General features: G+C 43.0%; 1 protein-coding gene across 4 annotated transcripts in view; it reads right to left on the bottom strand.

The window, feature by feature from the left end:
- LRP4 (LDL receptor related protein 4) overlaps positions 1 to 21,964 on the bottom strand; it is an 83,960-nt gene that overhangs the window by 31,354 nt on the left and 30,642 nt on the right. For 3 of the 4 annotated variants that reach the window (XM_065838472.2, XM_065838473.2, XM_071809135.1), the window contains exons 2-3: positions 12,377 to 12,523; positions 1,846 to 1,962 (exon numbers count right to left, since the gene is read on the bottom strand). In XM_065838472.2, coding sequence (XP_065694544.1) covers positions 1,846 to 1,962; positions 12,377 to 12,523 — 264 coding nt within the window. The remainder of the gene's footprint in view (positions 1 to 1,845; positions 1,963 to 12,376; positions 12,524 to 21,964) is intronic. The other variant, XM_071809134.1, reaches the window with a different exon arrangement.

Raw genomic sequence — 21,964 nt, 5'->3', positions numbered from 1 at the left:
GCAAGTCAGTAGTACAGCAGGTTCTAAAACTTGAGGACATGGGTTGGAGGAAGTACCTGGAACAGGTACCGATGGACACACCCACCCTGTGGTGGTATTCTAGCACAGTCCCAAGCCAGGTTCAAGAGAGCCCTGCACAGAAAAAAGGCAGTGCAGGCCTCTTTTAAAAGGATTTAACAGTCCCTATCATTATCTAACAAATAATTGCTGGCAGAATTATATCTCCACCTACTTTTCACAACAATGCCAAAGCTATCTTCAAAGGAAAGGAAATGTTCATTGAAAAGAAAGAGAAAATTTAAACTTCCTCCTCTGAATGCCTCGGTATTTGCAGTCTCATTCCATCCTCTTTGCCAGTCTTCTAAGGCAGCTTGTCTGCAGACCAGTGAGGAAAGGAAAGAGACTGCAAAATTAGCATCTGAGGAGCTCAATCCAACAGAAACCCTTCTATGGTTACGTGTTAGTCTGAACAACCCCCTAGGAATCTCTTATTCACAGAACCTTGCCTTCCTTCTTTCATTAGTCTCCAAATCTTTTGATCATACCCTTCTCTACTGCTGTCTTAAATATGAGGGCACTCCAACTTCTTCTGAAAAACAAAAGACCAAACAGATCTAGACCTACACACCTTTTCTTTCATGAAAGTCTTTGAATAGGCTGGAAATTTAAGCTTGGTCCTGCGATCCAGAGCATCACACAGGATGTCAAACCACCGAACCTTGCTTCTCAACCCTGTGCCCAAATGGGCAGGCAAACATCAGAGGCACACTGATCAAAAAGTAAATTCATTTCCACGCAAGTATTGGATACAGAATACTTTACAGCCAAGAGGTTTATTTTTGTATTTCTTGAGATGTGGTTCCTCCCTCAGAGCTCCACTCTGGAGCACCATGCACACAACTTTTGTGGAATTCAAGGGCTGTAGAGTGCTGCTTATTAGTTGAAATGTTTACAGCTGCTTAAACAGCAGAACATTTCGCTTAACTGCAGCCTGATGTCAGTCCTAGCAACCAGCGCAGTTTCAGAGAAGCTGAAGCTCGAGTTCTGGTGACACACTGGTTCTCTGGCACGTGCTGCCAAGTACAGACCTGACGATTTGTTGTGGAGAAGGAAAGCCATATCTTTGAACAGCTTTTGCTAATGGAAGCCAACCACAAGTATTCCCTTCCTGATGAGGACAACAGTAAGGAGGGGGTTGAACTCCAGAGACTCAAGCAAAATTCCCTCTCTCCATTTAAACAACCTGTAGAAGCACAAAGGCATTGCCCACAGCCAGTGGCCTGCCATGGCAGCTCACTTGAAGATGGCTCCTCACATGGCAGCAGACCGCCAGCTTTCAGGGTAACTGGTCTCTGTGGGCAGCATCCCTACAGCACCCTTCTCTCCCCCGAGAGCTCTGTTTGAAGGAAGAGGATGCTGGGGACAGCCTGGCACAGCAGAAAAGTCAGACAGTGGAACTTGAGGCCACAGGAAGTGAGCCAGACAGGCAGTTCAGGAGGATTTGGCAGGGGTTAGGTGTTTCCATGAACAGGAGAGGACATGAAGAGCTCAGCTCAGGGAAGTGCTTCATGGGACATTAACTAGCAAGGCTGCAGGGCATAAACGGTTCTCCAGCTGAATGGAGAAGCAACCCCTCCCCCAGGACACACAGCTGAACAGCAAGCCAGGTGCCAAGGTAGCAGGGCTTACACACCACTGTCAGAGGCAGGATATCGTTTATTAGAAAAGCCAAAGGTCTGATTCAGTGGATAAATTCTTACATTCCTGTAATAAAAAGGGTCAACCTTCCCCAGCCATGGCAGGCAGGCAGTGCACCCACCCTCCCCCTTCAGAGAGGTGACTTACGGCAGTCCTGTTCATCAGAATCATCCTCACAGTCATTGTCTCCATCGCAGACCCACGACCGGCGGATGCACTTCCCATTGTCACAGTGGAAGTCCAAGGGGGAGCAAGTGGGCAGCACTGCAACAACAAAGAAGCATCTCATGGACCTGCAGCCAGCTTCCTTCCTGAAAGTAAAGTTCCTTCCCTCCTGAGAGAGGATGGCTACACCTCTTAGAAACAAAAGACATACAATTTCAAATCATGAGGAAAAGCTGTACCTCAGATGGGTGGCCAGGGTAGGTCTGTAGCTTGGCAGTCTCTCCTCCCCAGAGAATCTCTAACCTTTCCAAAATAAAGTAGCCACCACAATTCCCCCACTGAGTTCCTTTCTTCTCTTTCATCCCTGAGCCTGCTGTCCTCCCATAACTGCACTTGTTTTATAACAAGCCAAATTACATTATCAACATCTTCGCTGAATGCTTCCCAGTGCAGTCCATCCTGTTTCTATTACACAGCAAACTCTTTAAAGTGAGAACTATCAGAAGCAATGTTCTTGGGGACAGGATTTTGCGAGGTACACAAAACAGTGTGTGTTCCAGCACAGGGACTCTGCCTTCAGTTTTGTCTAACAAACCTGCAAGAAGCAGGTTAGAAGCAGGAATCCACTGCTGGGGATAATGAGCTATGCCTCAGGCATGGGCAGCAGAGGTCCTCAGAAGAGATGGCGGAAGGTGGCAGACACGGGATGATGCTTGCCTACACAGGAGTCTGCTGGCAATGGAGTGGAACCACAAATCCACAGTGTTCGAAGAGGCCTGGAGCCACAAAGCTGGAATTCAAGGGGAAGCATCAGCCCTGTCCTTCCCCCCACAGATGAGAGGAACACTCAACCCTGGGAGGTTCAGGCTTTTAAGTGCTGCCAGCTGTGGTAGGGAAGGGTCTGCACAAGACTGTTCCTGGCAGGTGTGCTCTCCAAAGAACAACGTTCCCTCAGCAATGCGAAGGGGCGAGGGCTGGAGAGGCCAGTGCCTGAAAGCCTTTCATCCCAGCCCAGCTTGCCGACAGCATCTCCCATCTGTCACCAGGCGGGCCAGCCCTCCTTTGCTATGCTGCTACTTCTTCCCTTGCCAACGCTATCCCGGAGGCGGGAGCGCCAGGGGGAGGGGGCAGTAAAAGAAGAAGGTGAAGACAGCAGCCACACACACAAGGAGGAGGATTTAATAATGAGAACAAATATTCACATTTTCAGCTTTTGCAGCTTCCTCAACCCTCAGTTTCCCCTTGGCTCAGGACTGCTGTCAACATCCTGTGAAAGCAGCACAGATTATGCTATACAGAATCATTCACTGCTCTCTATAGCAAGTCCACCAACGTTTCTCACCAAGGGCCTGTCCTAAAAGCCTCACACCCTAAGAATACACTAGTGCAGCTAAATTCAGACTTGCTTGGATATCTCTTTTCATAACCACAAATTTGGATGAGCCATTCCTGCAGTATGGCAGGCATAGTCATCTCTCTGTGTGAGAAGACATCACTGCAGACACCACTACTCTCAATGCTGAACCCTCCACTAGGTGACAAAACACAGAATCTGGCACTGGCCCTTGGGAAAAGGTTCTTCCTGTCATGTCCAGGATGCCCCATGTGGATACATGGCCATGTCAGATCCAGCCGCTTCTAGGCCCCACAGAGGGAAGCACACAAATCAGTATTTTCATCACAGATTCAATAGCACCCTGGTTTTCCAATGGCTGACCCGTTTCCTTACAGAGTGCTTTCTCTGAGCACCCCTGTGCTGCTGCACCCCGGGGCAGGCAGAAGGCGAAAACACTCCAGCTCCCAAACTCTGCTTCCAAACAAAATCAAGACAGACTTTGGATTCCAAGGGTCAGTCCCACAGACGAGCCCCTAGCACAACTTCCATATATTGCACACTGAGCAAACCTTCCCCGGCCTCAGCTACAGTTTCGGGACTAAGACCATCCCCCCAGCATATGCTTTTCTGTCTGCTCTCCCTGGTCCCAGCGTGACTAATCACCAAAGGACTGCACAGGAGCCGCCTGGAAGGGAATTTGCATGCTGACTCTCCAGGGGAGAATTCTTCAGGCTCCCAGAGGGTTAGGCCATTAGCGCTGGTTCAGAGTTGATACCATTATCCCACTGAACTGCTGCATCCCTTCATGAGGTAACGACACAAAATGAAATTCCACCCCTACAGGGAGCAGTTCAGCCAATTTCATACTCCCCCTAAATATAAAAATTGAGCTTTGAGGACAGGGGAGGGGGAGCAGGGGAAAGAGGGCAAAACAGACACTGCCACATACAAAGGAGGACCTAATTCCCACCCCAGCAGACAGCAAGTGTGTACCAGCCCAGACAACACCAGGAGGGAGATAAATCCCTTTCTGCTGAACCTCTCTTTTAAAGAAGAAAGAAAGAAAGAACATGAATCTATTTAAGACAAAAAAAAAAAAAACCAAAACCAAACCCAAACTAATGAATGAAGGCTGATGCCTCATAGAACAGAGGAACTGCCAATGGGATCAAGGCATGGATCCACGTAAACTCATAACCTGAATCTAATAATGGTCACAAATAGATGCCTCAAAGGAAAATGCAAGAGATTCTGGCAGCAGCTTTCACATGGGGGCAATCTCTTCCTAACCCCCCCTTCCCATCTCTGCCTTTCCAATCCATGATCCCTTTTCCCCACTGAAAAGCAAACTGCCCACATAGAAACACTCCTGCATTTCCTTCTATTTCTAAACAGAGCAGGCTTCACTGCCTTCCTACAGCCCTTTGCTCTAGGGTTGTTATTATTCAGTTCTTCTGCCTGACATTTATTACTTCATATTTTGATGAGTTTTATTCCTATGGAGTTAAATCTGAGGGCATAACACTAGTCCTGAGTTAATGTTTAGTACTGTTGTAAATACATCCAAAGTGTTTGGAAATTTGAAGTTAAGAGAAAATTCAAAAGTTAAGAGGTCACACTTGGGACATTTAAACAACCTCCACTATATTTTGTCCTGACATCATGGAACAGCTATACAATTTGCTAAGTGTATTTCACTGCTTTAACTGATTTTAAAAGCCACACTTCCATGTTCTTCTGACAATGGTCAGAATGAAATTCCACCCCTAAAGGGAGCAGTTCAGCCAATTTCTTACTCCCCCTAAACATAAAAATTGAGCTTTAAGCACAGGGGAGGGGGAGCAGAGGGAAGAGAGCAAAACAGAAACTGCCACATACAAAGGAGGACCTAATTCCCACCCCAGCAGACAGCAAGTGTCAATGGTCGGAAGAACAATACATGGCATACAAATCATAGACTCACAGAATTGTTTGGGTTGGAAGAGACCTTAAAGATCATCAAGTTCCAACTCCCCTGCCAGAGGCAGGGACAACTTCCACTAGACCAGGGTGCTCAAAGCCTCATCCAGCCTGACCTTGAACACTTCCAGGGATGGGGCATCCACAGCTTCTCTGGGCAGCCTGTTCCAGTGCCTCACCACCCTCATGGTGCATAATTTCTGCCTTAGATCTAATCTAAACCTACCCTCTTTCAGTTTAAAGCCATTACCCCTTGTCCTGTCACTACATGCCCCTGTAAAAAGTCCCTCTCCAGCTTTCTTATACATCCCCTTCAGGTACCAATAGGCTGCTATAAGGTCTCCCAGGAGCCTTCTCTTCTCCAGGCTGAACAATCCAAACGGTCTCAGCCCGTCCTCACAGGAGAGGTGCTCCAGCCCTCTGATCATCTTCGTGGCCCTCCTCTGGACTTGTCCCAACAGGTCCACATCTTTCTTATGTTGGGGGCCCCAGAGCTGAAGACAGTACTACAGGTGTGGTCTCATGATAGCGGAGTAGAGGAGGAGAATCACCTCCCTTGATATGAAGAAGCAGGAACTCCTTTTGCTGTCAGAGATGGAGGAAAACCTCTCTGGACAAGCTGGACTACCACTAGAAGACTGGAAACAGAACACATTCTCTTCACAGCTTGATAGTGATGTTTGCGTGACCATGGAACAGTTCTCTCTCTTTAGCCTCACTTCCCCAACCTGTACAATGAAGGATCTTTATCACTGCCTAAGAGAGCTCCAAGTCCTTCATAGGCACCGTCTCCACTGATGAGAAAGGAATCATAGATTGCACTAACACGCTCTCACCACTGCTTATAGCAGGATTAAGTAATGCAACAGTAAACACAGTTAAGCTTCATCCCTCTCTTCCCTGCTCAACTCCAGCTCGATCTCTCCCTATCTGTGCAAATGAACAGCATTTTCCTAAAGATGATGAGCAAAGGCAAGTCCCAGGACGGAGGTGAAGGCAGACAAATGCCCAGACAGACAGGGACTAGTCCACCTCCCTGCAGAGAGGAGATGCAGGATGGGGAACAAACCCAAGGACAGGGAGCCAGTGGAAGAGCTAAGCTGGGCAGCAACAGCCCAAGACAGTGCATCTGTCAACCAACAGTGAGCAACACAAAAAGGCCTTTGAACTTTCAACCATTTCCCTGAGCTCATCCCTCTGCATGGTCACACTGGACATCTTCCAAAGTTTCAGCAAAGCTAGGTCTATCGTAATCCTGCTATTCCTCCCCCTCTCCCCACTCCTATTACACACGGCACTCTTTTATGGCTGAGCAGAAGGGGAAGGGGAGGGTGGAGGGGGTGGAAAAGGGAAGTTTATAAGGTGAAACACGGACTGAATCACGTCCCACTGTCCTTTGAACACTTTATCCCTGTTGCCTGTGGTGAGCAGGTTGCTTTGTACCCACAGACAGCGAGCAACTGGTGTTCAGAGCTCTGGAGCGCAGCAGTTCAAACAATACTGCTTGTGTTTAATTAGGCAAACTCTTGGTCACGTGAAGAAAGATAAGTTAATTTTAAAAATAAATACAAACTAAAAATCATGCTATCTACATTAGAGACAACTGCAGCCTGACCCCTAGCTATGTCCACACTCATGCATGTGTATGAGCACATACACCCACAAACACAGATTTGTTTGCCAAGATCTGTAGCACAGTGGGCACTAACTCCAGAAGCAATAAGGACAAAGGACATTAGTCCACCCCCAGGAAGAAATAGGAGACACTACATTTTAATAACTATATTTTGGAATATTTGGTTCCAGAATAACATGAAATGTTTCCAATGGCACTGCTGAACTGTCTTTAAATATGTTGCTGGTAAAAAGAAAAAAAAAAAATTAAAAAGAGTATTGGCACCCAATTTTTCACAGCCCTTTGATCACAAGTGCTCTGCCCGAGGGGGCACTACATTAATTCTGATGCCTTTTAAAGCACACACACACACTCGAAGCCAAATAAAATGACAAAGTATGGTTCCAGTTACAGAACTGGTGTCTTTTCAAGAGAAACTTGAACTCTTTTCAAGAGTTGCTAATGAGTAAAACTTGAAGTTTAGAAGTGAAGCTTTACCTGAGCTCTTGCACCTGAACTCAAGACTGGTGATTATGTGAAGGACAGGGGGAAGATGATTCTTTTAAAGTTTCCATCGATTTTAGTAAAAGACCTGTGAGATTTTTATCCTCACCTCACCTCAAAAAAATTGTTGTGAGCCTGATAAGGAGGCTGTACTGATAGTACTGATAGCTCTGTTCCTGGCAAGAAACAGAACCTCTCCTGGGCTTGAATGACTTGAAGCTCAGCAGGAACTGTCTAAATTTCCCAATGAGATGGGAACAACAGACCACTTTCCATAATCTTTGAGGTAAAAGGAGTTCTTCAGTAATTTTAAATGAAAAGGTATTGTACAACAGTGCATGGAGCTAAGCAAGTAAGTCTATGTTTCAAGGAATTACACATTCACAAACTGATTAGGTAAGACAGAGGTCCAAAATTCAGAGCAAGAAGGCTCTACTGGGGGACGGTGAGGACGGGATTTGGCATATCTTATGAAAACCAAAACTATTTATCAGTCCTCAGGCCAAGTTTACTCAGTCGTCCTTTCACCCTTGCCACAGGAAGTCAGACTCATTCACACCACGCTGAACTTCAAAGCACATGCAGGAGGGCAGAATGAAAACCATTCCTCCGCTTGCACGCGGCTTTCGTTAGGGACGGTCCAAAGTCGCCTCTGTTGGCACAAGGAAGGCAGCTGAGCTACTCTATGCGTGTTTAGTGAGGGCTCCCAAGCCAGACACTGTCAGCAAGCCAGAGAGCTGACACCAGAGCAAGTCTATGAAGCTGGCATGACAGCTGGGAGGTTGCTTATTACTATTATTACTACAGCACTTCGGCTTGTAAACATGAGCCAGAGCAGGAAGCAAACATGTCACGGAATAATTGGCTCCCATCGCAGCAGGGCTTCAGGTTTGCAAGAAAAACAGTTCCTGTCATAGCCAGGTAAGCAGAGGCAAGGCTCTCCCAAAAACAACATGAAAATACTCAGGAGAAACAGACATTGTGAAGACACCAATACAGGTAGAAAATGTCTGGGCTGTGCAAAAAGGGAAACAGTTCAGGAAAAACTTAGTGCAACTGACTCAAAAAGTGATAATTTGTTTTATAGTTTGTAAAAGAACATTAAAAACAAACAACCCCCCACACACACAACACACAACAACAACACACCACACATCGCGTTTTAAGAATTTCTCTCAAAAGCTGTCATTCTTCAACTGAAATGACAGATTACCAGTTCAAGACTAGAAAATTGCCCTAATACAGAATTTAGTAAACTCCAATCAACTACTCAAGCAGTGCTACATAGACACAGATGCAAGACTGAATCTTGACTTGCTGAAGTAATTTTCACCTTTCCCCCCCCCTCTGGGTTTCACTCTCTTGCTTCATTAGGAGTCCAGCAGCCCAATGTGTACCCATTCTCCTCTTCCTTCCCCAAGTAGACAGAACCCACTGAGAAACTCACTCTTGCTGTTTTATCAGCACACAGCATACATGAGCTGATGCAAAAAGGAAAAGTAGACCTTAAAAAAAAGCATGGTTGCAGCTTTATTTCTCTGGAAATTTAGGACATTCACAGGAGAAAAAAGAAAATCCTATAACTCTGTAAAACTAGCTTACAGCAGACCAGTGGAAATGAGCGATTCCTTGCAATCACTCCTGTTTGCTCTTCTGATCAAAGACATCCACTTGATACTATAATTCTTGTCTTTAAAACTGAGAGTTGTACTTCCAGACGTTGCTGATAAAGAATCCTGAGAGCTTTAGCATTTCAGAAGACCTCACGTAAGTCGTTGCACAGACTTTGGTTCATCAGTCAGAACAAACCACTGGGATTACCCCAGCACGAAGACTAGCCCCCTGGCTTTTAAGGAATCTCACTAAAATTTAACTAGGCCTTTAATACATCTAGTGCTTGTAGGATGACTTCATCAGGACAACCCAAACCTACAGCTCAATATCTGTATTAAAAAGAAATTCAACAATTTCAGACCTGGTATAAGTGAACAAATAAAAAATAAGTTCAAACCAGAGAATTTGTCCAAAATCACACTCCAGTCAGAACACTGTACGCATGTCACAGACAGATGGCCAGGGAAGGAAAGAAAATCTGTGAACTGATCATCTCATGCACAACATGCACGTACCAGTGCTGATTTGTGAGAAGCTTAAACTGATTTAAGGTTCGAGTTGCTGTTCCAAGGGGCTCAACACCCCACCCCTGCTCTCGCACTCCTGCTGACTTCTTTATGTTGGCTCAGACAAACAGATCAAATGGAAAGTTAACGTCACAAATAGGTACACCTTCGCAAGCGATTTAGCAAGCATCTGCTCTAGCAAAAAGTTTCAGTGCCATAATGACTAAGCAAGATAGGAAATAGCACAGAAAATTACCATGAACCTACACTGTAGATCCAATCTAGTTCTTACAAGCTAACAATAATATCATATACCTGAACTCATAATGAGCAATAATAAGCAGGCTTAATAGAATAAGTGTTCCTAGGACCTCTCCACTGCGACCTCACATGTGTGCGCATTTAACCTTTCTATAGGAGAGTCCTTATCCCCATCACTTAACTTTTATTTTTGCTTTCTTTTTTCCACTCAGTTGCACTCAAGAGTGTTTCTGGCTGTCCACTGAAAAAGTTATCCTCTTTGTATTTATTCTACTACAACACAATATTTCAAAAGGCAGCTCATATTCTACTCCTTCACCTCGAGTCACTTTTTTACTCTTTATAAATTTGGTTCTTTATTTGCCCTCCCATCTTGTCAAATCTACTGTCCTTCTCTGTACATGCTAGCTTACTGCTCTCACTAAATTGCAGAGACCTACAGCACAAGTTGTATTCTGAATGAGATGTTTAGACAATCCCATGTTACATGTGATATTTTCTAGAGTGCCCTTTGCTTCAGTTTTATTCCTCCCTGTAAATTAAAGAAGGCAGAAGTCAAACCCAGTTTCTACATTCTCTGCCTCACTTGGTTGTCTGCCTCTACGTTATATATTTCCCAGCCTCCAGTGCCTGAGAGTATGAGCAGATTGATCACAGTTCACTACTACCCCCTAGTTTGCACGGCTTCCAATCAAGTCCATACAGGCCAGGTTTCCTTAATATATTAGAGATACATAGTAAAGCTGTGATTACGGTGTAAGCCCAAAAGGTTCCCCTCACCCAGGCCATAAAGAGAGACACGATGCAACAGCAGGTCCCAAAAGAAGAGTATAAGAACATCATGCAACTAGAGGTTCTTCCTCAGAAGACAAAATCTGTCTCTATTTGTGATACAAAGACTTCCCCTAACAAGAGGTGGCATATTCATCTTTAACAGCCTTCAGTGTATTCTACATCCATAAACATGCCAGATCACTTTCTGAGAATGTTTGACATTTCAGAATCAGTGTTTTGTCACAAGGAGATCTGCAGCTTAAGTACATGTTGCACGAACAAGCAACTCTCTTCAGCTTTGAACCGTTTCCTGTGAGTTCCTATGAAAGGTCTTCCCCCTCCTGCCCCCAATCTTACCATGCCTGCTTAGTTTAAAAACCTTTGATGCTCGATTTTGTTCAAGTACAAAGTAGACATTATCAACAAGTATCTCTTGTCTAGGTTGTTACTGACTCTTTCACGGTGTTCCAAGAGATTCGTGAAGTGCAACTTCCCCTTATGAACACCTCCTCCCAAAAAAAACCAAAACCCACAACACCCAGACCCCCAACACCCTCCCTGCAAAAAAAATAAAGTCTTCCTCTACGCTCAGTAAGAAGCCAGCCAAACCAGTTTAGTTATTGGATATGCCTTACCTCCCCAAGTCCCTTATTCCTGCTCAACTTCTCTTTTCTCAGCCTGTGCAGTTGACTCAAGCCTACTCTCTCCTGTTCTTCTGAGATTTTAATACTACTACTTCAGTTCCCAGATCCTCATCTCCTCTTTCTTGACCATGGTATGTTCTCAAATTCAAACTTTTCTTCACTGCTTATAAATATGCAGGGTTTCCTCCCACTTTCTTTGATTTCTCCAGTTAAAGTCACTTCCTTGCTCAATAATCCTTTCACTAAACATCTTTAAACCAAACACTGACCACCTCAGCTCGCAGGTAACTTATACTTTAAAACCCCATTTTTCACTTAAGGTCTTCCATGTTGCTATTTGCAAAATTAAAAGAAACAGAAATGAGAAGGAAAATTTTCACAAAGCTGGGTTGACATTTCCCACACTTAAGGAAGAAGAGATTCTCCAAAACAATATTTTGCAGATGAGGAAAGCTCCTTTCCTTACAGCAGTCAACAGTGGAAATCAGCGAAGGCTAGAGAAATATCCAAGAGAGGAAGATAAATTCATCAGTAGCGTTCATTGACAGGAGCCTTAAATCTTCAGCTCTAGGGAAACTTTCAGGAAAGCAGTTCCATGAAACTTTTCCACCCTTCAAGTCTACCACAGTCTGTGGAATCCAAAGCGATGAGGTAAGAAAGCAACTTGCTTGTGGCTCCAGGGAAAAAGGTTTTCTCTATTCATCTGTATCGTGCTAAACCCACTAAGAGTGACACTTCTTATCACTTCTCACCTAGCTGGGCTCTGATACACAGATGCTGACACTATGCAGGGACACAGTAGCTGCAAGGTAACTTCTCAGTAGATCCCAAGATCCACAGACGTTGATTACAGTGCTCACCTTTCCCTCCTTTCATGGGGCAGCCAGGACAGAAACTAGAATGTTACTTAAGAGGGCAGACACACTCAATTCACTCCTTCACACTGCTTATTTATTTGCCATTAATATTTATAGCAAAACCATACAATTTAGTTCACAGATAGCGCTTTTTCAAGGATGGGAAAAAAGAGGTGCTTCTCCCTGTCCCTCCTCTCCTTCCAAAACAGTCACGTCCAAAAGCCACCTAAAAACAGCTGTAACAGGCAGAGTTGGGCTTTCACTGTGCTTTGCGTAAGTGGACACGGGTTCTGTTTAGACTCTGAGTGCTGGGGTCAGTCAGAAGTATGTCATCTACAGTCTTAAACATTTGTCATACAAAAACTAGGATGTGTGTGTAAAACAGAGAAGCATCTGCTAAGGCATTCAGTTTTCACAAACACAGTCAAGAATGGTATTCTTACTGCAGCCATCTTCATCACTGAGGTCCCCACAGTCATTGTCTCCATCACATTGCCACTGAGCAGGGATGCACGTGCATTCACCAAAAGCACTGACGGCACATGTAAAATGATTACGTTCACAGGAGCATTCGGTGCTACTTGAAATACCTATAAAGGAAACAACAAAGAAAAAAGATATTTTGAAGAGATCTGTCTATTTTATGCTAACTGCATTGAACACAAACCGACATCACAGTTTTTCTCCATGTACACACTACATGTGTGAACAAATACTCTACTGCAAAGGAAAACATTCACCCCCCTTGCATCCCTGAAATAGGAAGTCAGGTACTATGCACAGTTGCCTGGAATGGGGCTATTCAAAGGCAAGAGCAGATAGCCACCTGGCAAGAAGAGATTTGGGAATCAGTGGAAAAATAACTCGGCAGTCATCACAGTTGAATTCAAGAAATCCCAGGTATCACAACACACTCTCTATTTCACAAACTCAGTCTTCTCCTAGAGCACAGTGCTGCTGCTGTTCCACTGAGTTCTGACACCAGACTGGAAGGAATAGCTAAGATCCTACTTCAGAAAGTTATCAGGGATCTTTTCCAGACCCTGAACTCTCTAGATGCAAACCTTTTACATGTCTCTGCTTTAGACATTTCAGGCTCCAGTGAAAGAAAAAAAAAAAAAATCCTTCATATTTATCTGTAGAGATCAAACTGTCACAGTATCCTGTGCGTAGCTGACATCCATGAAAACAAAAAAAGATGATTTTCAGCTCTACAAACTGACCAAAAGAAAATGCAGTCCAAATGTCAATACATAATCTGATAAGAACATTTTTCTTCAAGCCTTAAAGTTAGCTTAAGGAGCTCCCAACCTTTTCTCCCCTCTCCAAGCTACAAAACAAAACTGCACAACTCTGACTCTCACCCCTGTGCATATGCAACTATTTATGAGGATATCCCACACAGACTCTTAATACATCTCTGCCTTGAGAGAGAACAGGCTACAGCCCACCTCTCACAATGGAAAAGGTCATGCCTGAACTTCTGTCTGACATTATCTAGACAATCTATATAATCAATATCACTGTTAAACAAATGATTATTCTATCAAGCAACAACCCCTCAGGCTAGTCTGTGACTGGATTCTTTTCGAATGGCTGCTTTCTGCAATTCAAACAAATCTAAAGCTCTCAGATTAAACAATAGATCATAAGAAAAGTACAAAGAGATACTTGCCCCAAGTGGTAGTTATAAATAACCTGAACTATTTGCAGACTTTTTGATCTCATCTGTTACACCCAGTATATTTGTGACGACACATGATCTGTAGGAACCTAAACACAAAATCCTAAAGGAAGAAAAAAAAAAAAGAAAATAAAAAAGCCTCATAATGTCATTATTCTCCATTCTAACTGAGAGAAGCAGTTTCTGCAAAATTTTATGCAACTGTTCTGCAAGCTCGCTCTCCTCAGCAGAATTCCCACCAGTGAAAATAGCCACTTGTGCAAGTTAAACTGAGATTTAAGTTTAGAGGGGATGCACTTCCTCCTTGTGGAACAACTCCATGATAAGTTTCTTCTGCAAGAGAACTGGCTGTCCAGGCTTTTGCCAGCCTCAGCTGCAGGCTCCCATTGCTACCCTGCAGGTTGCAACGCCTTGCTACAAACTATTTTCCAAGCACATCCACAAGCTGCTGAACTGGGACAACTGAACCGGTTGTCATATTCCCTGCACGGACTGTCATGGCTGCAATGAGCTTTTTATTCTTTCCCTCATCTCCACTACAAGTTATCTTTAAAAGGTCTAGTAGAAAAAGTACATTTCAAGGCACTAATGTAGATGTCAGAGAATGGACCGATATCTGGCGTAACAAGGGACAGAGGCAGGAAGAATAAGGTGAATAAGGAACTGAAAGAAGGCAAATGAAAGGGAACAGAGTGGTCAGATCCTCAAAGGACTTACCAGGTGTGGCCAGGGCAAAGGCTGACTTAAAAAGACAGCAAGTGGATGATGTAGAGTCAGAAGGCAAAAAAAACAAGCAACATCTCTAAGGAAAAGCAATGCTTCATCTCTGCAAGGTATCTATTAGAAATAAACATGAGGAAAAACAGAAGAACCACAAACCTCCCCAAAAAATCAGACAGACACCTTCATACTGGTAGCACAGGAAATTCAGGACAAACCACCTTCTGTGGTTGCGAACCCCCATTCAGAAAGGCAGAACTAGCTGTATATTGTACTCAAGGTAGTTGCTGTTAAAAAGACTTTTTCCATAGCAATTTTTCTACCATTTTCCTCAACAGCACCCCAAAGCACTTATCCCAAATACTTTAGCTCCAATATCCCTTCCTGTTGGAGTACATCAAGATGATCATCACACTCTTCACCCTAGAAAAAGACAAATATCAGAGTACTAGTAACTGGCTCTGCCTTGCTCAGGCTCCAACCATGTCTTAGGTTAGCTTCAGCAACAGGAAATCAATTCTTAAACCAATTCTTAAACTAAGGGAATATAATCAGTAATTTGTTTCCAGAAAAGTACAAATGAGAGAGTTGGAAAAAGAAGCAAGCTATTTTAACGCCTCAATATTGGCATGGAGGTACAGCTCTGCAACAGCAGAGAAAGAATTAGTGCAGCTGTCCCAATCTGCAAACTGCAACTTAATCTGCTGCACTGTCAAACACACAGCTATCTTCAAAAGTTGCTACTAATATCAGGTTTTATATACATATACACACACATATTAAATCTCTCCTTCTCACCTCATTAAACCTATGTTCAACCATCTCTGGCTTATGTTTTTACCATGCTATAGAAACTGTCAGAAGCTGAAGAACACGTTATGACCCAGATACCGAAACTCTCTCATATGTGCTAGCCTGTATCTGTACTACTATTATGTAAGCATACTTTGCTTAACTAGCCCAAATTACGACCTTTGTGATTCTAATGCTTTGAGATTTGTGACATTCAGGGGTTAATAACCTTTTAGTCGTTAGAACAATGCATTTTATAAACCATGATTTGCCCTAGTCTTACACTTGTACAAGTAAAGCACATTGTTGTTCAGAGAGCACACTAATTCCACCCTATAAACAGTATCAGAAGAACCAGTCCTGGATGAATAGTCTTTATCCAATTAAACAATTAAAAAAAAGAAGTTGAATGTAACCTGGGACCCCTTACAGACACCAGGCATTTTCTCAATTATTTCAATGCAGATAGTATTCCACCCTTGGTGTCCCATGACTACTTCCCAGTGCTCAGAGTTCCAGTGACATTACCCCGTAACTGTATCTGTAATAGTAGAGGGCCAGGAAGGATAAAGATGAGAAGCATGTGTTCTCCAGCTCCCTCACGGACAAGCGGAAGCCATGCATTTGGTGCGAGAAGCTCAATGGAAGACTTACTCTTTAACGTCGAGCTCTCATTAGACATAGGGAGCGTGAGACGGAAGACTGACCAAGCGCGCATTAGGGTGGAACATAAACCTCCAGTGTCACGTTTCAATCCCAGCTAGTCAGGGGTCTGGGAATAGGACGGAAATCAGCATTTGTCATTCAGGCAACTGGACCAACAATCAAAGCAGATGTATCTACTTACACTCCCGCCTATTCTTTTGGAGCAGAAACAAGGAGGTCTACTTCTGGGCTTACACATAACTAACATTTTCCTAAAACTTTTCATCACACTGCAGGCTTGGACATTTTACCAACCCTCTATTTTCAAAAATCATTTCACTTGTGCAGGAGGCAAAAAACCAAAATATTTAAACAAAGCAATATATACAAAGCAATACACAAAAGCTAGCCAGAGGCATTGCCAGGTGCTGAGCTGACATCATTCAACTTCCCTGCCTTCTCTCAATAACTCATGTGAGCACCACCCAAAATTTCTACTCTCTCACTAGTCCATGTCTACAAACAATCAAAAAATCGTCTTCACTGTCTGTAGTTTGGCTCCTTCTAGACGTGATAGCAGCAGGATTCAGTAACCAAACAGTTTTCACAGCAAAGTATTATACAAACAGCCTCCAGATTTTAAAAACAGGAAGCCAGTCTAAACACAGGCCTCATACTGAACATCTGCCATCACCTTAAATTTAGCACAATATGCTCAGTTTCTTCAGATTCCTTCTGAATACCCTCCCCATTCTCATGTTTATCTGACAAACAAAACATCTCAGGGAGGGTGGGGCTTTTTCTCCCCCTCTCTCACCCTGAAAAAGATAGTTAGGATCTTTGTAATTTTGTCTAAACTTGGCAAAACAGTTACATCATTGCTGGCTGAAAAGCAAAAGACAATAATAATCCTGTTATTTCTGCACATCCTTTTTTTGGGGGGTACGCAGGTTTGCTTAAACAACAAGTTGCTACTCTGCTTCCCTCCCCCCAAACTCCTCATTAGGCCAAATAATATAGCCCATAAAGAAAAACCTAATATACAAAGCTTCATTTGCTGATGAGGTCACTTGCAACCCTCAGAGCTGTTCCGTAACAGCCCTGTATTTGCCACGGTGCCACAGGTTCACAGAAATACCGACATTAAAAAGGAAGCTTAAAGCAGACAGAATAATTACCAAAATGAACCCTGTAGCCTTTGTTTTCTTAGGGACAGCAGATTTCTAGGGGAGAGTGAAAACACTGTTTCTTTGAAGTCCTGATGGCATGCTTTTTTTCCAAAGGCAGAGATGCTAATTCTACTTTCAGTAAAATTAATGACAGATGGCAGCTCTTACCACTATTCTGTAGCAATTCAATCTTGCACAGGCTGTTGCTTCAACATGGAAATGTGTAACAGCCCAGGTTGGAAGGGACCTCAAAAGACTGTGTGGCCCAGCGTTTTGTGGGGAAGGAAGCTTAGATGAGATTATGTAGCAACCTGTCCAGTCATGTCTTGAACACCTTCAGCGAAGAGGACTCTATCATGGTCCTGGGGAATTAGTTCCAGTGAATGATTGTTCTTACAGTAAAAAAATAAAAATGTCTTTCTTACGTTGAGATGGACATGCTCCTGCTCTTCAGGCCCTATCAGCTCTGTCAGGCCCTGGCAGCATTCTAGCCATAGCAGGATTTTCTCACAGTCCTGTAATATTGATGAAGTTTCCTCAAATGGATGTTTATCAAGAATACTGAATGAACAACTGCCAAAGATCCCAGCATCTGTGGTCAACACCATGCTGCCTTTCCACATTTTCTTTCTTTCCAGGTACCAAGAACTGACTACATAAGAGACTCCTCCACTTCACACCACCCCATTAGTTGCATCTTTTCCCCTTCATCCTAACACATAAATTCTTACTGTTTTTTTTTTTAAAGCAGTAGTACTAAATTCACAGCCATCAGTTTGCTCATGCCATCCTGCAGTTCTGCATGTACCATAACTAAGTATCCATTTAGTTCTTCTACACTGCAAGGAAAATAATACCATCAGGTTTAGAAAATCCAAAACAATTAAAGTATTTGGCATGATTTACAGTTGCAGACTCTCCAATCCAGAATCAGAAGCCTCTGGAAAGAAAAATCACTCCTTCGGTCCAGGACTCAGTAACATATGGATCTGAGCTCCTTCCCCTCCATGGACAGGCACCTCACTCTGCATTTCATGGCCTACTGAAGACCTTCAGTGGAAGGCAGAGATCTTTCTGCAACCTCATTACTACAAGAGACACAACAAAAAGCATGACAGTACTAGCTCTCATAATTTTAATACTACCATATAAAAATCCCTGGCAGAGGACAGAAGGTGTAAGTTAATATTGAAGAGGTATGAAAGTACAGTACAACTATGTAACAGTTACAGCGAGGAAGAGGAAAAAATCCAAGACTGTGTAGAAGAACTTGAATATGAATAATGCAATGGAAAGGAAAATCAGAGAATGGAAGTCCTGCTAGTGATGGGCATAAGGCTGTGATTCTCCCCCACCCACGCCCAAGACAAAGTGTGGAAGGGCATCACCAGAAGCATTTTTGAACAAATTTGGACTAAGCAGCAGAATATTTTGCACTGGCTTCAATAGATGCACTTCACTTTGTATTCTGAATTCTAAGAACCTATGAGCATCTGATTGGTTTTTTGGGGTTAAAATTGGTGAATTCTGTAGCACAGCCTTTAACAGCCTCTTTAACACCTTGCACACCTGTTGTTAGAAGGCCTGGGTCAGGCACCATTTTCTCTCTTCCTGCACTTCCAGGTCAGACTCACTTTTGCATTCCCATCACACACACACCCTGATGAGAGCAGACCTTAGACCTTTCAAATGGCCTTGAACATAGTTCAAGTTTATACATTTTCCTTCTTCATGCAGCACTTCCCTAAGTATTTCCATAGTAAAGCAGCTCAGCTTGCTTTGCTTGTCTATCTGGAGGGAAAATGAAAATTTTGGATTCTTCTCTCTTACCCAAACAGGAGTTCCCACTGAAGGAAAGTACAGCTAATCCAGCTTTAAAAGAGGGATTTGCTGGCCACTGTTTAAGCCCCGAGCTCTGCTGGCAGACACAGCAAAAGCAACATTGGAGCACAACAGTCTGATATCAGAAAGGGCACCACACACTGATAAAAGCCAACAGGGTTTTCCATTTTTTACTCCCATTATGGAAGTACCTGACACATTTCTGACTGGGTACCCACATGCTCTCTAAGTATTTGATGCCTGCCTATAGTAAAATCAACCCCACTATGAAAAGCAACACAAAAGTTTTCAAAGCTTTAAACAGAACTGTTTCAGTTTTGCTTGAGGAAGAACATGATAGTGTTAAGTTTCAAAAAATACTGGTAATTTAAAAAAAAAAAAAAAGGAAGAAAGAAAAATATTAAACTGGGAAGAGAGGTTGAAGGTGTTACAGCTCTTTTGTAATTGTGTATTGTGTCTACTTTGGCAATTTACAAGTAAGGATTAAAGTTTTCCAGGCTTAGAGGTTCTCCTCTCAAATAGCAAAAGCAGGGATACCTCATTCCCGAACCAGCTGGCTCTCAATTAAGCATGTGGCTGAACAAAGTTTTATGGAGAGGCACACTATCAAGCACAACAGCCCTTCAGTATTCATATTAAACTGCGCAACTATGCAGGTAAGACCTGAAAATGTCATACCTGATATGACCACAGAGAACAGGAAGCATAAGGAAGAGAAATTCCACAGGGCACCTGCTAATTGAGACCTAAAGAAAGTAAGGGACACGAAAGCACAAACGGAGGTAGTGTTTGGAGCAACGGGTGTATGCATGAGGTAGAGTGAGACAGGAACAGACACCATATTTTCAGAAATTTCCCATGGGTCAAGAGATACGAGGCCTTTAAAACATGTTTGAGTTTGTGAGGCCCAATTCTGACGGACAGAAGGACAGACTGCCAACCCCACTGCACCCAGGGAATGGGAAAGCATTTATGGAAACAAGTATTGGAAAATAAATACTGAAGAAGGATTTGACTTTAACATATAAAGACTCAAGGATCAAGAAGCAATTGTTACAGTTCCTTCTCCCAAATCCTTCAAGTCATAAACGAGCATCTTGCAATAAAAACACTACTATAACCGAGGTCTCTAGATAGTCGTCCTAACTCCATCCATACCTCCTACAGCATTTGACAAAATTACTTCTCCCCTTCTAGAAGTGGGATACTGCTACTATGTTGGCAGAGTGTAGTACAGTTTAATATTTAATGAGTGTTTCTATGTATCCAGTGTCTTTGAATAGAAGATGTAGCTGAAGTATTATTGCCACAAAATCATACTCAGAACTAATTCAAATTGGCTTGGCTACCAGCACACACAGATTTTAGGAAAAAAAAAAATATCAGCTGAAGGATCATAAACAAAAGATAAAGAGAAATGGCAGCAAGTCAAGCTGCATGGGGTAGAGACAGCTAGCAGGTATCATAAGGATCAGCATTAGATCCAGTCTCATTAAATAACTTCATTAATGATGTGGAAGAGAGAATAAGGAACACGGTAAAGGTGCCTGCAAATGATAGCAAAATACGAAATATCCTACAAATACAACAGAAGAAAAAGAAATAATATAGAAGGGACTTCAGAAGATTAAAACTATGGGCAGGAAATTAAGATTCAACCTTTTAAAAAAAATCAAAAGCTAGTGCATCTGGTGGAAAATAATTTGAAACAGATACTCAAATGAAAAGAAAAATCTGGGATGCAGCAATGCCTGGAGAATAATAAAAGACAAGCTAGCCATTGGTTTATGTTATGACACAATATGGCAGCCAAAAACTACGTTAGTCTAAATATGCGTAAGTGTCATATCACGAAGGAAGCAACTTTCTCCCTGTGCAGAACTTGGGTGTAAGACTGAGTTCCACACTGAGGCTTATATAGGGAAACTAAACAACATATTCTAACCACAGCAACAAAATATTTATCAAAGGCGTGTTATGGCACTCTGCTCCCTCAAGACTTCAAAGAGCTTCTGTTTGAAGAGTGAACCAACATGGCATTTCTTTCCCCTGCTGACTGTTTAGTTCTTGAAATCTGACAAAAGGCAGCGACCATCAACTCTGTGCTTTTTTTTTTTTTAAACAGGATTTTTATTATCCTGTTTCTTGAGCAACCCTGAGTTGCCTATGGAAATAGCTCATGGTGGATAACTCATTAAGTCCCAGTATAAAAACAGGAACCTTTCAACCACCAAAGCACATTAAACACATCAACATTTCAGTCCAAAGTCCCTGCCCAAAGGCAGGCAAGAAGTATCAGGTAGACATCAACTATTTCCAAACGACTGAGGAATTCTGTCAGGCAAAGCCAGACAGCAGAAAGTAGTATCTGAATGACTTCTCCCCTCAGCCCTCTCTTCATATTCCTATGCAGCTCTTTCCTGGTAACACCATAAATACTCCAAAAAAACATGGTAAAACATCTTCAATGTAGTTTCCAAATCTTTTGGCTGAAATGTGACGGTACTGCGACGCTTTTTGCATATTTGCTTGCCATTAAATGGCAAATGTGCCACTTTCCCTAACTAAAGGTTCCCTCAAACATTTGCAGCTGTCAGATGAGTAAAAAATGCAGGTTTTGCTCTGTTGCTCCACATGCTGCCATCCATGAAACCAAGCACTGTATCAGCCTGCTTCAGGTGTCATGTACAATGCCAATACAAATAGACACCTTTTAGAAAGGACTGTGAGCCTTTCAAAAGATCACAGTTCAATATGATGGTTCTCCCATTCTCTCCACAAGTGTGCTCAAAACCATTAGATGGTGGGAACATCTGTTTTGACCTTCACAGATTTGTGGTAGAACAAGGACCATAGGAAGTCATGAGCTGCAGTATTCCATCTCTGACACTCTGCTTCTCACCTCCAAGGCCCTTTCTTAATGGAAGAGATTCAGCCTCCTAAATCCTTTACATTTTCTCTGTGGACTAATTCATTTTTCCTACATATAAACTTGGATTCCAAGAAGCAAGAGCATTGTCCTTCCCACCTTGTGATATTTCCTTCCTGTTACTGTTAAAAGTGTCCCTTTGGATTTGGCATTTCGTTATCTGTACATTTTCTCTACACAGCGAGCAGTTCATCCATTTTGTATTATGAAATGCAGAGCGATACCTGAAGAATGCCACTGAGAAACACAC

This window comes from Patagioenas fasciata, chromosome 5 (assembly GCF_037038585.1).
Source record: "Patagioenas fasciata isolate bPatFas1 chromosome 5, bPatFas1.hap1, whole genome shotgun sequence".
Classification (NCBI taxonomy): Eukaryota; Metazoa; Chordata; class Aves; order Columbiformes; family Columbidae; genus Patagioenas; species Patagioenas fasciata.
This window is presented reverse-complemented; position numbering and strand designations above follow the sequence as displayed.